Genomic DNA, 25126 nt, shown 5'->3' on the forward strand with positions numbered 1-25126 from the left:
AGACATAGGACTTGAACCTAGGATTCCAATTCCTTCCCACTTTGTTATAATATGTGTTTAAAAATACAAACACTGCTTCCAAGGTCAGGATCTAGATGCTCTACTTCCTTTGGGAAATCCTTGGGAGCCAAGCCCCTTCTTGCCTTCTCCCTCTTTTGCAGAATTTGATCAAGTATTCAAACTAAACATCAACCGAAACCACCGGGGCTTCAGGAGGGTGATCCAGAGCAAAGGAGTCAAGTTTGAAATCTTCCACAAAGGGTGAGGTTCTTGTTAGTCACACTGCCAAGGTGGATGGAGAGGCAGTGCAGTCCCTGCTGCTCTGCTGCTGCTCAGTTTTCTTACAGGGTTCAGCCAGCTTATTCCTCCTTCCTGAGCCCATGCTAATCTTTTGCTGCCTCTTGGTTCCCCAGATCCTTCTTCAGAAGTGATAAGCTGGTTGGTACAGCACACCTGAAATTGGAGCGGCTGGAGAATGAGTGTGAGATCAGAGAGATCATGGAGGTAGGGTGCAGGGAGTGGGTAAGGCAGAGGACTTGGTAAGAGGAGAGCCAGTATTCATGGAAAACTAGCCACTATTGTAGGTTTCTGTACCTATGACTTGATTTAAAGCCCTGTAATGTGCTGTTGAGTAGAGGGTATACCCATTTCACAGATGGAAGAAGTCTGAGAAACTTTCAGTCATCTGGATAGGATATAGCCATATTCATTCCACCACAATGGGTCACTCAAGTTCCCAGTGATGGTGGATGACAAAAGACCCTTGAGGTGTCTGACCACTGCTGTCAGTTTGCCATACACATTCCTAGGTTTCTAGGAGCAGGGCTGTGGTTGGGGCAGTAGGCTAGCAGCGTGAGGAAATAAAACAACTCCAGACCTGAAACTGATACAATATTTCTGTCTGAGACTTACAAGAATGCAGCTAATCTGTGCTTACAATATGGCCCCAAGATAGCTCCTTAAGCATCCAATTCAGGATTACATAGGCTTGCCTCTAACAGATGGAGAAACTTAGGCCAGATTGAAAGAGTTTATGTTTGTTCATGGAGTTTATCCTGGGCAGTCAGATCCAGGCTCTCACTGATGCTTTGGAGACTGGGGTTTTTCTCACTATACTTACCTGCTCCCTGCCTGCCTGTGTGTGTGTGTGTTGTGGTGGTGGTGGGGTTATTCTGAAGTGGGGTCTCATCTGTTTTGGCCCTACTGAAGGTTATACATTTTCTCACACTTGTTGCAGTGATTTGTGCTCAAAATGCCCCCTTCTGCCCTAAAGAAGGGAGTAGCATGGTGGGTAGGAAAGAGCCTTTGACTTGGTTGTTGTCCTGATTCTGCCACAAAGTCAACCATATCTCTCAGGGTCTTCTGTAAAGTAAGAGTTTGGGTTCTGGTTTTCAGACTATTCTGAAGCCAGTGTTTCTTTCAGGAGTTGCCATGGGGGATTGAGAGGAAAACTGAGCAAGTAGAGCCCTAGGATTTCTTCAGTCAGAACACCAATGTTTACCTAGATTTCTACATTACTTCTTTATAAGACTTATCTAAAACAACCAGCCTACCAACATGCAGCAGGAGAGTAGGGTTATCCTGATGGAGATGCCAGACTTAACACTGCAGGAAGCCCTAGCTCCTCTCCTTTCTTGGGATCTTTGGGACCTGCTTGCCCTGAACTTGTCCCCTCGGTTACTGTTCCCTCTCTGTGGTTCTTACAGGTACTGGATGGAAGGAAGCCCACTGGGGGGAAGCTGGAGGTGAAGGTTAGGCTGCGGGAACCTCTGAGTGGCCAGGATGTGCAGATGGTCACGGAGAACTGGTTGGTCTTGGAGCCGAGGGGCTAGTGAGGTAGGCAGTTCTCTGGACCCCCAGTACCTCTGTTGTCTGCTTTCTCCCAAGGCCCCACAGAAACCTTTCTCATACTTAGTTTATATGTGGGGAGAAAGGGAAGACCAAAAGGCAGAACTATTGGGTACAATTTATTTGCCTCAGTAGACCTGGGGACAGAAGGTAACCTAAGGTTTAACTGTCTTCAGGAAGTCTCTTATAAAATGTTTGCTTTCACGGTGGTTTAGACTGACTTGCTATGTTTTGTGCCCTGTGCAGCAGGTGGTCAGCACTGGGAGAGAATCAGCCAGTGGCAGTGTGCACCAGCTGGGCTTCTCAGCTTTGCTGGCTGCAAAAGCCTTTGTATGTAAGAGAGATGCTGCTACGCAAGCACCAAAGATCTGTTGAGCTACGGACCCTACTAACCAAGTAGGCTAGCAAGCCCTCTTGCTAGCCCTTTTTGAGCCTCCATGGAAGCAGTCTGGATCCCAGGAGCTCTTCCCCTTACCCTTGTGGGTAAAGGCAAGGATATTCTCATTGTTCTGTGCCATGGAGTCTTCTAGACCCTTAACCTCTGCCTAGCAACTGTGTGCAGCTTATTTCAGCTCCCAGTTGTGCCATTTCTGGATGTGCCTTTAAAAGATGTAACTGAGGGATGGGAGACTCAAGAGTGATTGGACACCTCACTGGCTAGGGTAGGTAGGGTTTCACGACTCTAGCTGGTCAATGGCAGCCTATCCACTCAGCTGAGTTTACCCCAGCTCTGCCTGTGCCTGTGCCTTTGTTCCTGACAGCTGCTGCACTAGCCTTCCTGTTTCCCAAGGAACTCAGTGGAAGAGGAAGTTACTTTTGGTACTACTTGGTGGATAGGAAGGGTAAGGTATCTTGGGTTTGGTTTGTGTACCTAAGATGAAGACTATTAACAGGGGAGAAAAAACATTCATATATACATATGTATATGTAAAATTTTATGTAGCCATTTTTATTTAAGGAACTAGGTCTAATTCATTGTTAGGGGTTTTACACTCTACACACAGTGTAAACTATCAAAGTCTTAAAGCCCTCCTCCTGTCACTGTTTAAAAGCCAGGGTCACAGTAATATTTATCAACTGCTGCTGCAGCTTCCTCTTTTGAGAGAGGGCAGGGGAAGCCTTTCCTTTCAACTGATCACCTGGGAAATCCCTAAGTTCTTTCCAAGAAATTCTCGTGTGGCTTTGTTTGCTGAATGGATGGAAACCATGAAGGGATTTGTAGTTGTAACAGATTTAATATTAAAAACTGCAGTGTTCTACATTTCTTAGGAATAAATACCCCATCTTTTTTCCTCTTTTTTGAAGCAGTAAGTTCAACAAAGCACTCCTCAAGATTAGTTTTTAAAGGCTGTAAATGAAGCAAATACATTTAGCTTACTGATCACTAAAGCATTGCGTAAACACAGCTCAGGGATTGAGTTTTTGTGTGTCTTGTCAGGAGTACAGGGTTGGACCAGGCATCTCTGCCCTTAACAGGAGAACTTTTAGTGGGTAACACAGCAGGGATTACAGACAATTGGTTTTTCCAAGAGCTCTCAGGCCAGTCTTACCTGTCAGATGTGAGGTATCAGCACTTCACAGATAAGGGATTTAACCATTAATTGTAATCATAAATGTGTCAAAGATTGGAAAGGGGGGGGTCACTTGCCTTCATGAAATGGCCTAGAGCAAAAAGGGCTGGCTTGAGTAGTTCCTGGCTCTGTCTAGTTTTCCCCTTTTGGGTTTCATACAAAGAAGGTGAAGGACCATAGGGGTTATTCTCAAAGGTTTCAGTAAGCCCCAGGAATATCTTAAATTCAGGCCTCTGTTGGAAATGAATTTTACTAAGACTTTTTTTATGGCTTCAATAATTTTCCTGTGCAGCCTGCTCAATTTCAGTCTGCTTCACTGCTCTTTGCTTTTGGGAAAACAACCTCAAGACTGAAGGAGGCTACACAAAGCCACCCACTGGAGGGGAGACAGCTTCTTGAAAGGCCTTTGTTGCAGCCAAGGCACACACTAGTAGAGGGAGGGGGCCTGTAGAGCCTCATCTTGTCCTAAGATTTGTCCAAATTAAGTAACCAAACATTGGAGAGTAGTTTCTTAATGGGCAGTTGGGAACCAGACACAACCAAAATCAAATTTTACCTTCTCTGATCTAGTGCAGTGCATGCTTTCTTCTGAATTAGTGAACTGAATAAAATATGAAAGCGATGTGTCTTATAGTCAGGAAGCTTTGTTCACAGAGGGCAAATTCTTTTAATATTCTTTTTGCTTTCTTAAAGCACCATTCTAAAACTTACATGGCTGCTTTCAAATTCTGAAGACTTGTTCTCCACATACTTGTGACATCTAAAAGATCTTGCCCCTTAAGGTCAGCTGGTTTTTGAAAGGAGCCATAGTGCTGAAAGGTGGATTCAGGGAGCTCACACCTGGTGCAGCTCCATCACAGGTGGATTCTTCTCTGGGCATCAGTATTCCTGTTCCATTCCCTAGTCCTATATGTACAATCCCTAAAAATCCCATTATCATCCTTTATTTTAGCATTAGTAAAATAGAAGCCTCTCACAAACTTGTTAATTCCAGAAACAATGTTGAGTACACTGCTTGTCTTAAATGCATTAAATGCATAAATTAATTCTCAGATGTCCATAGAGAAATTTAATTGGAAATTTTGGACCCACCAGCAGGAACCAGTGTGGGTGAGACAAGACAGGAGATGGGAGCTTACACAGGCAGAATCTCATATCTCTACCACCCTAGAGTGTGCAGGAGGTGTTCCAAAAAATGTTAGTGAAGCACAGAGAAACTACATTGCCTGGCATTTTGCAAGGTGCAATTTTTAAAAATTTCAAAGTTTACCAGAATGGCAATTCTGTCCATCTTCAGTTTCAGAGGAGCTCTGTATCGTTTAAGTTCACAATCTAGAAAATTTTGCCTAATCTAAGAGTGTGATGCTTCAGCCTTTCACTTTCAATTATAAAACCAAGGATAAGTGGAAAAATAAACTATAGACTTGATTGTTTAGGCGCAATTTCACAGGATTTTTTTTTTTTTAATATAGAAAAGACATTTTATGCAGTTAAGAATGGAACTGACTAGACAGGGCTTATTGTTTGTTAGTTTAAGGATTCTTACACTGATCCAGAAGAAATACAATAGAAAGATGTATTTAGCTGAGCAGGAAGAAAGATAAAACTAGGAAAACAGGACAAGCCTCTGTAGAAGCCCCAGACTTCCAAGGTATGTTTATACCAAGCTTGATATTGACACCAAATATACCAATCCCTGTTAACAAAGTTTGGGGGTAGTGTTCTCAGGGCTTCATCCTTACAAGCTAGTGCTGTGTAGGTTGAGGAGCACCTGAGAGGCTTCATATTTCCTGTCTATGGAAAAACTTGCAATCTCAGCTTCTCTGTAGCTCCATCAGCAAGGCCTTTGTAGAGGAATATAACCCCTACCCCAAGGAGAAAGGGATGAATCAAGCCAGGCCAGGCTGTGGGCCTCTGGAAAACAGCTATTGCCCCAAACAGCTTGACAGCCTGTTATTGCCAAGCACTGGGCCCAGCTCTGGCCTCTGGGATATAGCCTCTCAATATCCAGAGGCCTGCACTGGAACCCAGGTCATTCTGGGAGCCCTGCTTTTGTTGCAGAGGGACTAAATCCTTTGTGGTGTGGGTTCTCAGAGATGTTAATGACAAATGGAGTTTCCCTAGAGCAGCGTTTGTTGAACTGGCTTGTGAAATCCATTTGGTCTATAATAAAAAAAAATTTTTTTTAGCAGTACAGCAATTTGAACTCAGGGCCAAGCACTTGTTAGGCAGGTGTTCAACCACTTGAGCCATGTCTCCAACCCCTTTTGCTTTGATTATTTTTGAGAGTCTCATGTTTATGTCCAAGCTGACCTGGACCACAGTCCTAATTACCCAGTGTAGCTGGATGACAGGCACCTGCCACCACACCCAGCTTTCTATTGGTTAAGATAGGGTCTTGCAGATTTCTTGCCTGGGCTGGCATCTTCCTGATCTCTGTCTCCTGAGTAGCTTGGATTGCAGGCATGAGCCACTGTACCTGGCCTCAAAATAAATTTTTAACATAAGAGAAATTACAGTATCACATATATGCTGGGTAAATGAGACCTTGGTTTCCATAAAACCACTCCCACTAAGAGAAACTAGGGCTTGGAGAAATGGTTGATTCCCAGCCTGGAGCATCTAGGCTAGAAAAAGGAAGTTTTTAGTAATAGGAGTATATCACGAGAATACTAGCTAGCCTGAACGTGCTCCACTTGGCCAAAACAGACTGTTTGAGCACCTAAACAATGAATCAGAACCACTGAAAAACCAACCCATGAGACCAGAATGAAAATAAGTAGATAAATATAGAAGAGGGAAGGGCATCATATAGATTACCAAGTCCAGCTGATAAAGTGCTGGAACTGGAAAGTAATTTTCCTGTTGTCACAGTGAAAGATCGGGTAAGGAGCCATCAGCAGATGCTAGATCTAAGAGGACGTTTTGATGCCGATGAGCAAGATACTTGGGTGGTTTGAAAGTATCCCTGAATATATTGTTAGTCCCAAAGGGGAAAATATATAGTGGAGAAATTGGACTACATATTGACCAGGGGATCAGATTTACCACCATCAGTAAGAGGAAGATGGCTATTAAGTGATGCTGGCCAAGAATGCATAAATAGATTCTAATTGTGAGGAAATAATGAGGGTATTTTCTGTTTGAAAAAAGAGGAGGATATAGGACTCCAGATTTTATATTCACAAAAGTACCACTGACAAAAATATTAAGGCAAGTCATGACAGCTACATGCTATGTCTGATTCCAGGCTGGAAGGTTTACTTGGGGAGGGGAGGGGGGAGAAAAAGGCTCCCAAAGGCAGGCACTCTGTTAAAGGAGTGTATCAATGTGACCTGACTACAGTTGTGTAAGAAAATGTCCATATTAATAGGAAGTTAACAGTTGGGTAAAGGGCTATGGTATATGCAACTTAATGCTGAAATGTTTCAGTTTTATGGTGTGAGGAGGAAGAGAAACACTGATAAATCAAATGGGTAAAATGTTAATATGTGAATAATAAATGAATCTGGGGAAAGCGTACAGAGTGGTTTTTATACTTGAAACTTTCCTGGAAATTTAAATGACTTCTCAATAAAATGTTTTAGTTTTAGTATATAGCAAACAAAAATGGTGTGTTTTGTTAGCTTTCACAGAAAGACTCAGTTTAATATCTGCCAATTACTTGGGCGGATCTTGAGTGATCCTGCACTCAGCTCTGCTATCAAAATGACTTCATTTACACTGAGTTGCTCTTCCATGGTTGCAAGAGTAGATAATCCTTTGGTCTTTGATTCACTTCAATCTGGTAAAACAAAACTCTAAGCATAATTTCTACTTGACAAACAGCTGTGATGTAACTGGGATAAGAACAGTAGAATTCTCCTTTTCATACCAATTCTGTACAAAGAGTTCAAAACTGATGCTTCGTTGTTTATTTCCCCTCTGCCCTCCCACCCCAACCTTGGTGATGGCTGTACCCAACTGAGCATTTTTGAGCACATGACCATAAGTAATCTTAAAAGAAAGGAGCAGAGTTCTTGTCTAAGACAGTAACAGAAGGGGATTAGCTGCAAGGTAGCATAACTGTTGTGCAGGAACAGAAGCTGCCCAGGTCTTCTTGGTGTATAATGCATAGAAGACTTAGAATTGTGAACATCCGTCCTCCCAACCACCCTTTCCCACCCCTGTTCCCTAGACCCCTAGTCCCTCCCTCTTCCACCCCCCCCCCACTAATAGTGTTAACAAAAGCTTAATCTTCCAGTTTTAAAGTGCAAATGATTTGAGTGTGACTGCTGTTGCAACAGATCTGAACAGAAAACAATGGAAGTCCTCTCCATTTAGGCGATGTTTTCCAGAATATAAAAGATGAGCTCCATGACGATGGGGCCCTCACTGAGCTGGCAGGCCCCTCCATGGATCACTGGCACCAAGGCGCTGTCCAGATCGTTCATGTACTGCGAGGGAAGGGGCTGGCCATTGCTCCCTGCTTGATAGCCAACCTACACCACAGAGAGAAGGGGATGACAGGTTACTGGACAGAGCCTCTCCTAAGGACTGAGATCCAAGAAGGTCGAGCAGGAAAGGCAATGTTTTTTGCAGCCGTGGATTAGACACATGATATTGAACATAAATTCCACCTCTGTATTGTCATTTATCATCCTGTCTTTAAATCCTGGCAACTTGATAGCTGTAAGACCTTGGGCTAGTTTTTTAACCTGCTGAGGTCTTTTGTTTTCTGGAAAGGGAGAGGAGCATGTATGGAGAGTCAGAAATACTACTTTAACCTCTGATTGTGAAAATTAAAATGAGAAATACAGCAAAGCATGTATTCTCCAATTCATCCACACACCATTTACACAAAATGGTATGCGTGTGTGTGTGGTATTGGGGTTTGAACTCAGGGCCTCACACTTGCTAGGCAGGCCATTCTTCCAGCCCCACACACCATTTTCTGAGCACTTACAGAAACTCAGATGGCAGGGCCCCTTCCTTCAAGAGGCTCACAAATTTAGAACAATCTTACACTCTCATTGTTTTATGTGAGGGAGTTCTCTCTCCAGCTACATCATCAGTACAATTCAGAATGGAACCATGGTATTGCACTAGTATTGCCCTGATATGCTTTAAGCAGCATAAGGCAAGACCTTAAGTAGGAAATCAATACTTGCTGATTGGTGGCTAGTGTGGAAATGGAGCCAGACACGGAACCTTTCATCCTGCCCTGATAATGGCACAATTCTACACTGAAGAACCAGTTTCTCCCCATAAGCACTTAGGCCACGAGTAGCTTGCTGGACAGAATTCTTGGACTGGATCATGCAGAGAGCAAACACTCATTTCTAGTAACTCAGAACTAAAGGGTTGAGGGAGAAGAGACCTATAGTAAATTTTAAGCATCAAAGCAGGACCAGTGGGACCTGTCACAGATACTCAAAATCCAAAAGGAATGTTAAGGTGCTTGCCCCCATAAGAGAGACACTGGGACAAAGAACTGGGGCTTGGAGGTTGAAGACTAGATCATTGCTACAAAGAGCATATCAAAAACATTAGGTGAGACAGGGAGGGAAGCCTGGCAGTAGGAGACCTGAACTGATAGGAAATTACTGGGGAAAAGCTCAAGTCTACTAACTAGTATGAAAATACTGGTGGCAAGAAAAACTTCATAGGCATGGGTACTGCAGAGGCCAGTCAGCTGAAACTTGCTCTGTTGGATTAAAAAAACAAGACTGGGGACAGTGTGAAACTGGGGAGTCTTTGGTGGTACTAGGGTTTCAACTCAGGGCCTTATGCTTGCTGGGCAGGCACATGAGCCACGCCTCCAGCCCTTCAGGATTGGGGAGTCTTTTTTTGGTGTGTGTGCATCGTTCCTGGAAGTACTGCAATACCAGGTCGATGGGCAGAGTGGACGGAGCAAGCTCCTATTCCATCTCCTGCTTCCAAAAATCCATTTAATATATTGTCCTCGGATAGAGAACTTATCAGATATTAAACTGATAAGAACAGATACTACACTTGATCTTAGCCAAAAAGCCCAGAAACGATTGGGGGGTCTTAAAAGGTACACAGATGCCAGTCACAGGGGTGGCAAGTCCTCACACTTCTCTCGTTACCACAGGTAAGATGGAAGGCAACTTCTTGAAAGGCATGAAGATGAAGAGGCCCAAGAAACACATCTGGGCAGATTACTACTAGAGAGGAGACCAGAATACTACATCTGTTCAGGACAGAAGGTCTGGAGAATTAAACTCTAGGTTAATTAAGGAAAATTCAGAATAGAAAATACAGACACTACCAAGGCCATCTTCAAAAGCTGGCTGAGTAGACCCTTCTTACCTGATCTGAGTCAAGTGTCACACGTAGTCCCAGTTTTGTCATTCCATCTTCCTTAAGAAGCTTCAGGTGGGGACAGAGAGCAAGACAAAAAGCCTTGGCAACATGCTCAGTCAGTCTGCTATGATCTGCAGGATCACTCAGACAATTATGCTGGTCATCATTTTCTAGGAAAAATACCTGTTCCCCAAACAAAAGAAAGCTTTATCCTTGTGCCTAGACATTGGAAGAAACAAATAGAAACAAGTGGGCACAAATTAGCCTGCTCTGTATGTGCACCCTGGTTGTCCAAGATGATAGAACAGGATAAAATTAAGTCCTTGGGCCAGGAATAGTAGGGCACCAAAGAAACAATCTTTGCTACCATGGTGGTGTACAACTGTAATCCCAGCACTTGAGAGACTGAAGCAGGAGGATGGAGCGTTTGAGTCCAGCCTGGGCTACGTAGACCCTATCTCAAAAAAAACAAAACAAAGAAAAACGCTGGTCATGATGACTTACACCTATAATCCCAGCTACTTGTGAGGCAGAGATTGAGAGGCTACTGATCTGAATCCAGGCAAAAAGTTAGCAAGATCCCATCTGAAAACAAAAAGCTGGGCATGGTGGTTCACATTAGTAATCCCAGTTACTTGGGAGGTGTAAATAGGAGGCACTGCAGTCCAGACCTGTCCAGGCAAAAACCATAAAATCCTATGTGAAAAACAACTAAAGCAAAAAGGGCTGGCAGTATAGCTCAAGTAGTAAAGTGCTTTCCTAGCAATGTGCGCTCTGAGTTCAAACCCCAGTATCATAAACAAAACAAGAACAAAAAACCCCAATCTTTGTTTCCCAGTCTCTGCATTCATATGTGGGTAGTAGCAGCTGTCTATCTCCCTGCAAGCCTCTGCCAGGGTCTAATGGCACTCTCTTCTCAGTATAAGGAAAGGCCTCCATTTTGCACTGTGCACTTCTAAAAGGTAATACATGTGTATGGGAAATTTTTTAGGAAATAATCTGAGATCTAAAGAATAGCCATTATTAATTGGGTGACCTGGCCTCTTGATTTTACAGATTACTCATAGAAGGGAAGGGACTCGCTCAAGCGCACAGAAGTACTTAGAGACAGAGGCCAGAATCCAAGTCTTTTTGTTTCTTATCTCTTTGCCATTATGTAGCTTAGAGCTGTGTCAGTGTGTTCTCACAGAGCCAAGCAAGCACTGTGCTGTGCATAAGCAGAGGCATAACAAACTTGGAACTCAGAAAACCAAGTCCTATTCACGTAATAGAAGGGTCATGAGCAAGTCCTATAAGCAAAGGAACAATGGATGTCAAAAGACCTATTTTTAAATTTTTTTCAAGATGGGGGTCTCACTGTGGTATCTAGGCTGATCTCTTATGGACTGAAGCAACCTTCATGTCTCAGCCTCCTGAGCAGCTGGGACTATGGGGATGTACCACTATGCCTAGCTTTCAAAGGACTTAAAAATTATTGGCATAATAGGCTTCATGGTGGCATTGTCACACATGCATACGAAGTACTTTGATCATATTCACTTTTCCAATTACCTTTTCTTTCTCTCTCTTTTTTTTTTTTTGGTGGTACTGAGGCTTGAACTCAGGGTCTTGCACTTGTTAGGCAGGTACTCTGCTACTTGAGTCATGCCCTCAGCCCTTTTTGCTTTTAGTTACTTTTAAGATAGGGTCTTGTATTTATGGTAGGACTGGCCTGGACTGTGATTCTATTTTACCCTTGCTATGTAGCTGGGATGACAGGCAAGTAAAACCATGCTTTTTTTAGTTGAGATGGGAGTCTCACAAACTTTCTGCACAGGTTAACCTCAAAGTGCCATCCTTTCGATCTCTGTCTCTGGAGTAGTTAGGATTGTGGGTATGAGTCATCACACTTGGCTCATCACTCTCTCTTGTCCCCCCTTACCCCTCCCTTCCCTTTCTCTTCCCTGTTAGCCCCCTTCTACTTTCATGCCTCTCTTTTCTAAAGTTAGGTTTTGTGTATGAGTGAAAATGTGATATTCATCTTTCTAAGGATCGCTTATTTCACTTAAGATGATTATATCACCACTTCCATTCATTTTCCTCAAAATGATATAATCTGTTCTTTATGGCTGAACTCCACTGTGTATATATACCATGTTTTCTTTACCTATTCATCCACTGATGGCACCTAGGTTGATTCCATAGCTTAGCTATTGTTGATAGTGTGGAATTACACATGAGTGAGCAGCTATCGCCGTTACATGCTGATTTTGCAATTCAAAGGACTTAATGCCTATTTTGCCTCTGTAAAACTGGAAAAGCATCTTTCCTCTATGGATTTTGTAAAGTGTAAACATAATAAATGCAAAATATAAAAGAAATGCAAATATACAATGTTTATATATACCAGTCCCCAGCATGCTGCTTACCAAGGGGTTTATACGAAGGATATTTCCAAGGGGGCAAGCCTGTGGCCCTGTGCGTAGATGCTTTCGTGAGGGTGGCAGCATGAAATAATGGAAAGAGCTCTGCAGTGGGAGTCAGGTCAGGAGACCTGCACTCTGGCCCCTACTTTGTCAATGACCAGCACTAGTCGCAAAGTTATAAAGTGTTTTCTTATTTGCATGATGGGATGGGCAGCCTGCCTTACCTCACCAGGTCACTGGGGAATAAATAAAAGACTAGTAATTTATAAACTATAAACTGTTTTACACGTTCAGAACTTTCCCATGCTCAAAATATGCCAAAGGTATGATCATTTTACAAAGCAAGCAACTAAAATCATTCAGATACATGTGAAAATGTGAAGCCTGGCATAAAGGATGAACCACTTGAAATAACAGCTTCAAGACCTGGAAAATCAGGTTTTGGTCTCTGTGCTGTGAACAACCTATGTGAACCTGGGTGAGACTTAAATTCTCTTAGCCTTGGCTTCCTTATGTGTAAAATGGAAAAGCCAGAAGTCACCGAATTTAAAATAAAATTAAGACTTAAAGCTGAAAGGAATCTCAGAGATCTTAAAATTCAATCCTTTATTTTACTTGCAGTGCTGGTTTTCAAACCCAGGGCCTTATGAACACCAGGAAAGCACTCTACAGTTGAGTTCCATCACCACCTCTCAATCCTTTCTTTTATAGATGAGTATAAAGGAGATGCAAATCAATTAAGAGACCTAGAATTTACCTAAACATTCTGATCCGCATAATATATGCACACAAACAGGGTCCTAGTCCTGCTCCTCTCGTTCCCAAATGAGCCTCTTAGATAGCCTTCATGTTAAGGAGCAACTTAATTTAGTGAAAAAGAGCTTTAGAGATCTGGCTTTGAATCAGGAATTTGCCATTACCTATTTGCTTTGTAATCTTCAATAAGTTACTTAATTTCTGAGCTTGAGCTTTCATAATGTTTATTTTTAAAGACCACGTTATCTCAGATGGATTTAACTGTCAGTGCAGCACGACTGACCCAGCTCTCTGAGGAACACACCAAAGATGGTGTGTGTCCCTCAGAGATGCACTCCTCTTGAATTTCTAAGCAAATAAACCTCCAAGAGCTCATGGGAAGGAGGATACATCAAAGTGCTGCAGGCTGTACTTGATGAGATTTCTTCTCAGTGATCTAAGACAAACCAGGCAGAATTAGAGTACAGTAGGTAAATGAAAGGATTTTTTTTCTTACCTTTTGGAATTAGCTCAGAAATATGACTATGAGCCTTACAAAAAGTGCTCAAAACAGGTCAAGGATGTCAAGTTTCATTTCCTTACCTCGGTCCATCTGATGACTTTTCCATTTGCTTTATACTCTGATCCATGGAAAATCTTCACATTTGTTATAGATTCCATGGACTTCCCATCTATAGGACTTATGACACTAAAACAAGAGGTGAGTAAAGCAGAGAGAGTCTACTAAGTCTTGATGTTAATTATGTAGGATGTTTTGCTGAACACCTGTGAAGCACATCGTGCCAAGAAGCCACTGCACAAAGCTGCACATGCACAGGGCTCTTATGAAAGTGCTGTCCACTGAGACCATTCAAATACACATACAAAAAGGAGATGCTTTCTAGGAGCTAGTTCTCTTTAATGAACAGAAATCATTGAATCTAACCCGTTCTTTTGGAGAATGCTCACCAATCACTCAACCCTGTCCTCCACTCTGCTTCAAACAGTGTAATAACATTCAACATGCAACTCTGCATATGTTTACATATTTGCCTTACAATTGAACTTTCTGAAGGGGAGTGAGTATGATATAGTCATCTCTGTGGTCTGTATGAACCACTGATTGGTACTTAGGTGTTTAATGATTGTTTCCCAGTACCACCAATTTTTTTTTAATTTAAAAAGGCACCCTTATTGATTAGAATGCTTTATAGCAAAAGACCCAGATAAGCTTGGACAAGCTGGAAAACAGTTTATATAGTACAAGAGGGCTTCCTGACTAGCTTTTGTCCTATTTTCTTCTTCTTTTTTTTTAAACAAAGTCTTACCTTTTTACTCATTGGTCAAAGGTACCTGATATTGTGGCATTAAGGGAAAGAATCTAACCTATGTTTTTTTTTTTTTCCCTGAGAAAAGGTCTTGCTTTATAGCACCTCAAACTTGTGACCCTCCTGCCTCAGCATCCCAAGTGTTGGGATTATAGGCATGTGTTACCATGCCTGTCTATTCTGTTTTCTGTGAAGCTCTGGTAGGAGTAGCAACCTGCTATTGTCAGTTACTGATACCTTATAGAACCAGATTTTCAAATTAACCTTTTATTAGTCCTATTAACTATATCCACTTAGAACTATATGAGAGAATTAAACACAAACTGATTTTGAAATTAAATTTTTCCAGTGAAGACTGGGAAGTTAAAGGATTACCTGTAAAGTGGGCAAATACATTCAATGACTGGAAATTGCTTCTTTTAGCTGGGGATGTATCTCAGTGATAAAGTGTGTGTTTCACATAACAAGGTCCTGTATTCATTCAATCCCCAACACCCCCTCCCACATACACAAACAAAGAAAACAGTAAAAAGAAATTGTAAGCTCCTTGCTGGCTAGCACCGGCTATTAGTACACAAAGAAGGGGAGATCTTAAAGTGAAAACAGCTCTGAAATAGACAAGTGACCCTTGACTGGTCCCACCCTCACCTCATACACAGCACCAACCTGTATAGTAGGAACTACAAGAGACTCCAGTTAGTTTTTTTCTAAGTGGTGCTTGGGATTGGGCTTGGTATCTCTGAGCATCTGGGCAAATGTTTGCTACTGAGCTACTCTATTCCAAACCTGCCACTCCTCAGTCCTGCCTAAACACTGAAACTACTCGAACTGAAAGACTGCAGGTAATTAAGACTTCCAACCAATGACTTGGCCTTAGCTGCACAAATCCCAATGCAGAAACAAGAAATATGATAAAATAAGGCAACATGGCTCCTCCAAAAGTGAACTCCATAATAATAGACTCTTAAGAAAGTGAAGTGGATGAAATCTCAATGCATTTGAAATAATAATTATAAGAATGATCAACAAAATTAGGACATGAACAAATGCCAGAGTGAATTCTAAGAGAATATAATAAAAAAACTGAATGAAATAAGGAAGACAATGCAGGATATGAAAGAGGAATTCAATAAAGATACAGAAATAGTGAGAAAAATAAAATTGAAATTCTGGAAATGAAAAAAGACCCATAAAAATGCAGGACAAGTAGAAGATAGTACCAGGGCTTGAAGGTAGATAAATCAGAACATTCAGACAATGATGAGGAAAAAAACAAAAGTTATGAATGGAACATACAAGACCTCTGGATGCCATTAAAAGACCAAACCTAAAAATGGGCATAGAAGAAGAGGTGTCTGTTAAAGACACAGAAAAACATTAAATAATAATAGCAGAAAATTTCCCAAATTTTGGGAACTAGATGATCATCCAGATATAGGAGGATTTTAGAACACCAAACAGACAAGACCAGAAAAGAACCTCTCCACAGGGTCTGGAGGCATGAATGAAGCAGTAGAGTGTCTACCAGGAAAGTGTGAGGTCCTGAGTTCAAACCACCAAAAAAAAAAAAAAAAAAAAGAACCTCTCCACATGAAACATTAGGTATATGGAACAAGGAAAGAATACTGAAAGCTGCAAGGGAGAAACACCAAATTACCTATAAAGTTAAACTCATTAGAGTAAGATTTCTCAAACAAGGAGAACATGAAATGATATATTTCATACCCTGAGCGAAAATAACTGTTAACCAAGATCACTATCCCCAGCAAAGTTATCTTTCATAATTGGAGACATAAATACCTTCCATGCTAAATAAAAATTAAAGCAATTCACAACCTAAATCAATACTACAAAGGATACTTAAAAGGATGCTATACACAGGAAGAAAAATGCAATGATGAAAATACAGGAAAGAATAAATCTTACAAGATGAGCAGATTAGTAAATGAGGAATAGAAAGCATCAAACATTATTTTAAAAAAACCAGAGGATTCCAAGATGGTGGCTAGAGGGAGGAAGAAGAAAGCGAGCCTCCTATAGTGAAATCTTGGAGAGATGCTGGAGACACACTTTGCAGGCATAATCACTGAGAAAAGGCGTAACTTTGACCCCTCCACACCTCCAGCCGGCGCGGAGAGTCTCCACTTCACGTTAAACAGAGAAACAAGGAGGGCCCCCGGGCCGCCAATTGCCGGCGCCCAGACGGCTTGGGAAGACGCAGACCAGGTGAGCTTCACGGTACCGCGGTACTCCCACAGACAAGCCTGAGCCAGAGCAGCATAGCTCCCTGGACAGACTGACCTCCACCCGGGGAAAAAAGAGAAACTGAGTAATAAGCAATAACAGCAATAAAGACATGCTGGAAAGAGGGTGGGGCACCCTGAGCGCTAAAGATTGGGGGAAGGGAACCCTTCCCAGGACTGTAAATAAACAAGCCGGGTGGGCGGGAGAGGCTCTGGCAGGAGTGGGGGCAGGGCGCGCGCCCAGCAACTAGGAGTGGGGAGGCTTGTGAGAGTGGCGGAGGGAGAAAAACTCCATAGGAGAGGAGGGAAGACCCACTTCCCACGTGAACTGTAAACATGGTGGCTGGCAGGAGCTGCAGCACTGCCCAGTAAGCAGGAGCAGGAAAGCTTGTGAAAGTGGCAGTGGGAGGAAAACTTCACAGGAGAGGGGGGAAGACCCACCTCCCACATGAACTGTAAATAAACACACAGGCCTGACAACGCGGGTGTAGTGTCACCTTTCCCAGTGCTTGGAAAGGGGAAAGCCTGTAGCAGAGGCTCCTGCACAGGAGAAATCTGAGCAAACAAAGACTGCAGGGCCAGGTGAGTGCTAAGCTCCCCCAGAATCTGCATAAACAATGCCTCCAGCAACAGCAGGCTGACAGCAGCGGGCAGGCAAGTCACAGATGCAGATACCATTCTTAGAACTGTCTCCAGACTCTTTTTTTTCTTTTTCTCCTTACCTTTGATGAGAGAACAACCGAATTACACTGCAAGCTGAAAAACTTACTGAAACTGTATTGCATTTGAACTTGGGACACTAGATGGGGTTTTGTGTGTGTGTGTGTGTGTGTGTGTGTGTGTGTGTGTGTGTATTTTTGATCTACTTTATGCATCCCCTTTGAAGAGACAACTACAGAACAACATCTGAGGCACCATCTCCAGGATTGGAGCCTGAGATGGACACGCAAATTATTAAGACGGAAACATCATAGCATTTGAACTTGGAGGGCTTTTTGTTTTTGTTTTTTTTTAATTTTCTATTTTCCATTTTAATTCATTTGTAATATATAGGTATTTCTTTCATTTACTTATTTTTTATTTTTATTCACATCTTAAATTTTTTTTTATTTTTGATTTTCAACCCTATCTCTATCCCTCTAATATCTGTTCAGCTTACTGTCAATTAGTACACTAATGTTCCCTGTTTATACCTTTGAAACTTTCTTGTCTGAAATCTTGTTCTGCTTTCTCCCTCTTGTCTTTGTATTTGTTTTCCCCTTTTAACTTCTTGCTTTCCATCTCAGCTCACCCTTGCATTCTAAATATTACCATTGTTATTATTACAAGCTAGAAAATACTTAATTGCACACAGTACAGGGACAGTAACAACACCAAGGACAATGACGGGAAAACAGAAAAAACAGGGAAACCACTTTCCCCACAGCAAAAAATTAGTACAGGAACCAGAGGGGAATGAAGAAAACAGAAACTCAGATCCAGACTCCAACAAAATGAAGATAAACTATGCCAAAGGACCCAATGAAGCCCACAAGAATAATTTAAAAGAAGACATACTACAAGTACTCAATGAGAATTTTATAGAGATGATACTGGATAGGGTCAACCAAAATGTACAGGAGACACTCAAGAAATTCCAAGACAACAAAAATAGAGAATTTGAAAAAGCAAAAGAAGAAATAAAGGAAACCATAGAAGCACTGTATAAACACCAAAGTGAAAGAGAGAACATGATGAATAAATGGATAAATGAACTCAGGACAAAAATAGACAACATAAAAGAGGAAAACAGCCAGGATACGGAAAACCTCAGAAAAAAGAACGAAACAGAACTGCAAAACAAAATGGAGGGCCAATCCAGCAGAACAGAACAAACAGAAGACAGAATCTCAGAACTTGAAGATGAAATGGTAATTAAAGGAAAAACCGAAGAACTATTAATTAAACAACTCAAGACCTGTGAAAAGAAATGCACGAACTCACTGACTCCATCAAAAGACCAAACTTGAGAATCACGGGCATTGAAGAAGGAGAAGGGGTGCAAGCGAAGGGAATGCATAATCTATTCAACAAAATAATAACGGAAAATTTCCCAAATCTAGAGAAAGATATTCCTATACAGATGCAAGAGGCCTCCAGGACACCAAACCGACCAGATAAAAATAGAACCACTCCACGACATATCATCATTAAAACAACAAGTTCAGAAACTAGGGAAAGAATATTGAAGGCTGTAAGAGAGAAAAAACAAATAACATACAAAGGTAAACCCATCAAAATCACAGCAGACTTCTCAACAGAAACAGTAATAGCAAGAAGAGAATGGGGTGAGATCTTCCGGGCACTGAATGAAAATAACTTCAAACCCAGGATTCTCTACCCAGCAAAACTATCATTCAAAATAGATGGAGCAATAAAAGTCTTCCATGATAAGCAGAAACTAAAACAGTATGTGACCACAAAGCCACCACTACAAAAGATTCTGCAAGGGATTCTGCACACAGAAAGTGAAACCCAACTTAACCATGAAAAGACAGGCAGCACCAAACCACAGGAAAGAAAAAGCAAGACAGTAGAGAGTAACCTCAATTTAGGTATACACAATCAAACCTTCAAACAACTAAAACAACTAAATGACAGGAATCACCACATACCTATCAGTACTAATGCTTAATGTTAACGGACTTAATTCAACAATCAAAAGGCACCGCCAAACGAAATGGATTAAAAAGGAAGATCCAACAATTTGTTGCTTACAGGAGACCCATCTCACTGACAGAAATAAGCATAGGCTTAGGATGAAAGGCTGGAAGAAGATTTACCAAGCCAATGGCCCCTGAAAACAGGCAGGAGTAGCAATACTTATCTCTGACAAAGTAGACTTCAAACCTACATTGATCAAATGAGATAAAGAAGGACATTCCATACTAATAAAAGGGGAAATAGACCAAAAGGAAATAATAATCATCAATCTGTATGCACCCAATGTCAACACACCCAATTTCATCAACATACCCTGAAAGACCTAAAAGCATATATAAACGCCAACACAGTGGTTGTGGGAGACTTTAACACCCATTATCATCAATAGATAGGTCATCCAAACAAAAAAATCAATAAAGAAATCCAAGATCTAAAATATGCAATAGATCAAATGGACCTAGTAGATGTCTACAGAACATTTCATCCAACCTCTACACAATATACATTCTTCTCAGCAGCCCATGGTACCTTCTCCAAAATAGATCATATCCTAGGGCACAAAGCAAGCCTCAGCAAATATAAGAAAACAGAAATAATACCGTGCATACTATCTGACCACAATGCAGTAAAAGTAGAACTCAACAACAAAAGTAAAGACAAAAAACATGCAAACAGCTGGAAACTAAATAACTCATTACTTAATGAAGAATGGATCATCGATGAAATAAAAGAGGAAATTAAAAAGTTCCTGGAAGTCAATGAAAATGAAAACACAACCTACCGGAACCTATGGGACACAGCTAAGGCAGTCCTGAGAGGAAAGTTTATAGCCATCAGTGCATATATTAAAAAGATTGAAAGATCCCAAATCAATGACCTAATGATACATCTCAAACCCCTAGAAAAACAAGAACAAGCAAATCCCAAAACAAATAGGAGAGAAATAATAAAAATAAGAGCTGAAATCAATGAAATAGAAACCAAAAAAACCATACAAAGAATTAATGAAACAAAAAGTTGGTTCTTTGAAAAATAAACAAGATCGATAGACCCCTGGCAAACCTGACTATAACGAGGAGAGAAAAAACCCAAATTGGTAGAATCAGGAATGCAAAAGGGGAGATAACAACAAACACCATGGAAGTCCAGGAAATCATCAGAGACTACTTTGAGAACCTATATTCAAATAAATTTGAAAATCTTAAAGAAATGGACAGATTTCTAGATACATATGATCATCCAAAACTGAACCAAGAGGAAATTAATCACCTGAATAGACCTATAACACAAAATGAAATTGAAGCAGCAATCAAGAGTCTCCAAAAAAAGAAAAGTCCAGGACCTGATGGATTCTCAGCTGAATTCTATCAGACCTTTAAAGAAGAACTGATACCAACCCTCCTTAAACTGTTCCATGAAATAGAAAGGGAAGGAAAACTGCCAAACACATTTTATGAAGCCAGTATTACACTTATCCCAAAACCAGACAAAGACACCTCCAAAAAGGAGAACTATAGGCCAATCTCCTTAATGAACATTGATGCAAAAATCCTCAATGAAATAATGGCAAACCGAATTCAACAACACATCAAAAAGATTATTCACCACGACCAAGTAGGCTTCATCCCAGGGATGCAGGGGTGGTTCAACATATGAAAATCAATAAACGTAATAAACCACATTAACAGAAGCAAAGACAAAAACCACTTGATCATCTCAATAGATGCAGAAAAAGCCTTTGATAAGATCCAACATCATTTCATGATAAAAGCTCTAAGAAAACTAGGAATAGAAGGAAAGTTCCTCAACATTATAAAAGCTATATATGACAAACCTACAGCCAGCATTATACTTAACGGAGAAAAACTGAAACCATTCCCTCTAAAATCAGGAACCAGACAAGGATGCCCACTATCTCCACTCCTATTCAACATAGTACTGGAATTCCTAGCCAGAGCAATTAGGCAAGAAGAAGGAATAAAAGGAATACAAATAGGCAAAGAAACCGTCAAAATATCCCTATTTGCAGACAACATGATCCTATACCTTAAAGACCCAAAAAACTCCACTCAGAAGCTTCTAGACATCATCAATACCTACAGCAAGGTAGCAGGATATAAAATCAATATAGAAAAATCATTAGCATTTCTATACACTAACAATGAGCAAACGGAAAAAGAATGTATGAAAACAATTCCATTTACAATAGCCTCCAAAAAAAAATCAAATACCTAGGTGTAAACCTAACAAAAGATGTGAATGACCTCTACAAGGAAAACTATACACTTCTGAAGAAAGAGATTGAGGAAGACTATAGAAAGTGGAGAGATCTCCCATGCTCATGGATTGGTAGAATCAACATAGTAAAAATGTCGATACTCCCAAAAGTAATCTACATGTTTAATGCAATTCCCATCAAAATTCCAATGACATTCATTAAAGAGATTGAAAAATCTACCGTGAAATTTATATGGAAACACAAGAGGCCACGAATAGCCAAGGCAATACTCAGTCAAAAGAACAATGCTGGAGGTATCACGATACCTGACTTCAAACTATATTACAAAGCAGTAACAATAAAAACAGCATGGCACTGGCACAAAAACAGACATGAAGACCAGTGGAACAGTATAGAGGACCCAGATAGGAAGCCACACAACTATAACCAACTTGTCTTTGACAAAGGAGCTAAAGATATACGTTGGAAAAATAGCAGCCTCTTCAACAAAAACTGCTGGGAAAACTGGTTAGCAGTCTGCAAAAAACTGAAACTAGATCCATTATATCACCCTATACCAAGATTAACTCCAAATGGATCAAGGATCTTAATATCAGACCCCAAACTCTAAAGTTGATACAGGAAAGAGTAGGAAATACTCTGGAGTTAGTAGGTATAGGTAAGAACTTTCTCAACGAAACCCCAGCAGCACAGCAACTAAGAGATAGCATAGATAAATGGGATCTCATAAAGCTAAAAAGCTTCTGTTCATCAAAAGAAATGGTCTCTAAACTGAAGAGAACACCCACAGAGTGGGAGAAAATATTTGCCAACTATACATCAGACAAAGGACTGATAACCAGAATATATAGGGAACTTAAAAAACTAAATTCTCCCAAAACTAATGAACTAATAAAGAAATGGGCACGTGAACTAAACAGAACTTTCTCAAAAGAAGAAATTCAAATGGCCAAAAAACACATGAAAAAATGCTCACCATCCCTATCAATAAAGGAAATGCAAATTAAAACCATGCTAAGATTCCACCTCACCCCTGTTAGAATAGCCATCATCAGCAACACCACCAATAACAGGTGTTGGCGAGGATGCAGGGAAAAAGGAACCCTCATACACTGTTGGTGGGAATGTAAACTAGTACAACCACTCTGGATAAAAATTTGGAGGCTACTTAAAAAGCTAGACATTGATCTACCATTTGATCCAGCAATACCACTCTTGGGGATATACCCAAAAGACTGTGACACAGGTTACTCCAGAGGCACCTGCACACCCATGTTTATTGCGGCACTATTCACAATAGCCAAGTTATGGAAACAGCCAAGATGCCCCACCACTGACGAATGGATTAAGAAAATGTGGTATCTATACACAATGGAATTTTATGTAGCCATGAAGAAGAACGAAATGTTATCATCGCTGGTAAATGGATGGAATTGGAGAACATCATTCTGAGTGAGGTTAGCCTGGCCTAAAAGACCAAAAATCGTATGTTCTCCCTCATATGTGGACATTAGATCAAGGGCAAACACAACAATGGGATTGGACTTTGAGCACATGATATATGGGAGAGCACACAAGGGAGGGGTAAGGATAGGTAAGACACCTAAAAAATTAGCTAGCATTTGTTGCCCTTAACGCAGAGAAACTAAAGCAGATACCTTAAAAGCAATTGAGGCCAATAGGAAAAGGGGAACAGGTACTAGAGAAAAGGTTAGATCAAAAAGAATTAACATAGAAGGTAACACACATGCACAGGAAATCAATGTGAGTCAATACCCTGTATAGCTATCCTTATCTCAACCAGCAAAAACCCTTGTCCCTTCCTTTTATTGCTTATACTCTCTCTACAACAAAATTAGAAATAAGGGCAAAATAGTTTCTGCTGGGTATTGAGGGGGTGGCGGGGAGAGGGAGGGGGCGGAGTGGGTGGTAAGGGAGGGGTGGGCGCAGGGGGGAGAAATGACCCAAGCCTTGTATGCACATATGAATAATAAAAGAAAAAAAAAAAAACCAAAACACTAAAATGGTAGAGCCAGGGGCTCATGGATCATGCCAGTAATCCTAGCTACTTGGAAGGGTAAGATTGGGAAGATAGTCGTTCAAAGCAAGCCTGGGCAAATAGTTTGAGAGACCCCCATCTCCAAAATAACCAGAGCAAAATGGACTGGAAGAGTGACTCAAGTGGTAGAGGCCTGTTTTGCAAGCACAATGCCCTGAGTTCAAACCCCAATTCCACCTAAAACGGCAGGAATTGCTACATTTTTGAGTGAGCAGTGGGTCATTGAAGAAATAAGGGGAGGAAATCAGAAAATTCCTACAATCAAATGAAAATGAAATTACAACTTACCATAATTTACCATAACTTAACATAGCAAATGCAGCACAAAGAGGAAAGTTTATGGCCATCAGTATATATTTAAAAATCAGAGATTACTCAAATAAATAACTTAATGATGCACTGCAAGCACTTAGCAAAACAAGAACAAGCTAAACCCAAAAGCAGTAGAAAGAAATAATAAAGATCAGGACAGAAATTAATGAAAAAGACACTGAAAGAATCAGATAATGAATCAATGAAACAAAAAGATAGTTCTTCGAAAACATAAAACAAAATTGACAAAACCTTAGCCAAACTAAGCAAAATAAAATTAGACATGAAAAAGGGGATGTCACAGCTGGGTGCTGGTGGCTCAAGCCTGTAATTCTACCTACTTGGGAGGCTGAGAGCAGGAAGATTGCAGTTTGAGGCCAGCCCAGACAAATAGTTCACAAGTCTTGTGAACCATCTCCAAAAAACCCAGAACAAAATGGACTGGAGATAGGGCTCAAACAGTAGAGCACCTGTTTTGCAAGATGAACCTCTGAGTTCAAATCCCATCCCACCAAAAAAAAGATGGGGAAAGGGGAATATCACCATAAATACCAATAAAATTCAGAAGATCACTAGGGAATATTTCAAAATTGTATATTCCAAGAAACTGAAAAAACTAAAAAGGGTAAATTTGTAGATGCATGTTACCTCCCAAAATTGAACCAACAGGGTATAAACCACTTAAGCAGATCTATAATGAGCAATGAGATAGAAGCAGTAATAAAGAATCTCCCAACAAAGAAAAGTCCAGGATGAGAAAGATTCAGTGCTGAACTCTATCTGACCATTAAAGGATTAACACCTTGGGGGTGGTGACAGGGGGAGAAATGACCCAAGCCTTGTATGCATATATCAATAATAAAACAATAAAAAAATAAAGCAATGATCTAATTACAGGTAAAAAAAAAAAGAATTAACACCTTAAACTATTTTATTATGCTCCTTAAACTATTCTATTAATAGAAAGGGAAACCAGTTGCCAAAGGCTCATACATATAATCCTAGCCACTTGGGAGGCTCAATTTGAGAGAATTGTGGTTAGAGGTCAGCCCTGGCAAAAGTATGTGAGACCCCCCATCTCCAAAAATAATCAGAGAAAAACAGACTGGAGGTGTGGCTCAAGTGGTAAAGTGTCTGCTTTGCAAGCATGAAGCCCTGTCCCACCAAAGTGGGGGAAACAAAAGTGAAGGAACAATACCAAATTCATTCTATGAAGACAATATTACCCTGACATCAAAACTGGTTAAGGAAACAACAAAATAAGAAAATTGTACAATTTCTTTGATGACATAGCTGCAAAAATTCTCATAAAATACTTGCAAACCAAATTCAACAACAGATTAAAAAAATTCATGCACAGCCAGGATGTGGCAC

At 40.8% G+C, this 25126-nt stretch overlaps 2 protein-coding genes and 1 non-coding gene across 11 annotated transcripts in view; 1 reads left to right on the plus strand and 2 right to left on the minus strand.

Moving 5' to 3' along the window:
- Cc2d1b (coiled-coil and C2 domain containing 1B) overlaps window positions 1–12088 on the plus strand; it is a 22339-nt gene extending 10251 nt beyond the window's left edge. For 2 of the 5 annotated variants that reach the window (XM_074080133.1, XM_074080135.1), the window contains exons 22-24: window positions 162–261; window positions 414–504; window positions 2095–7014. In XM_074080133.1, coding sequence (XP_073936234.1) covers window positions 162–261; window positions 414–504; window positions 2095–2223 — 320 coding nt within the window. In that variant the 3' untranslated portion in view covers window positions 2224–7014. Of the gene's footprint in view, window positions 1–161; window positions 262–413; window positions 505–1706; window positions 1837–2094; window positions 7015–9516 lie in introns of those variants that run through there. The other 3 variants (XM_020167508.2, XM_020167500.2, XM_074080136.1) reach the window with 3 other exon arrangements.
- Window positions 7001–25126, minus strand: part of Zfyve9 (zinc finger FYVE-type containing 9) — a 218125-nt gene continuing 199999 nt past the window's right edge. For all 5 annotated transcript variants that reach the window (XM_074080130.1, XM_074080128.1, XM_074080127.1 and 2 more), the window contains 3 exons: window positions 13472–13577; window positions 9735–9911; window positions 7001–7900 (listed from right to left, as the gene is read on the minus strand). In XM_074080130.1, coding sequence (XP_073936231.1) covers window positions 7739–7900; window positions 9735–9911; window positions 13472–13577 — 445 coding nt within the window. In that variant the 3' untranslated portion in view covers window positions 7001–7738. The remainder of the gene's footprint in view (window positions 7901–9734; window positions 9912–13471; window positions 13578–25126) is intronic.
- On the minus strand, window positions 9253–9443 carry LOC141425088 (U2 spliceosomal RNA). The gene has a single exon (XR_012450193.1). It is a non-coding gene; the product is annotated as a U2 spliceosomal RNA (small nuclear RNA).

Source organism: Castor canadensis, chromosome 7 (assembly GCF_047511655.1).
Source record: "Castor canadensis chromosome 7, mCasCan1.hap1v2, whole genome shotgun sequence".
Taxonomy (NCBI): domain Eukaryota; kingdom Metazoa; phylum Chordata; class Mammalia; order Rodentia; family Castoridae; genus Castor; species Castor canadensis.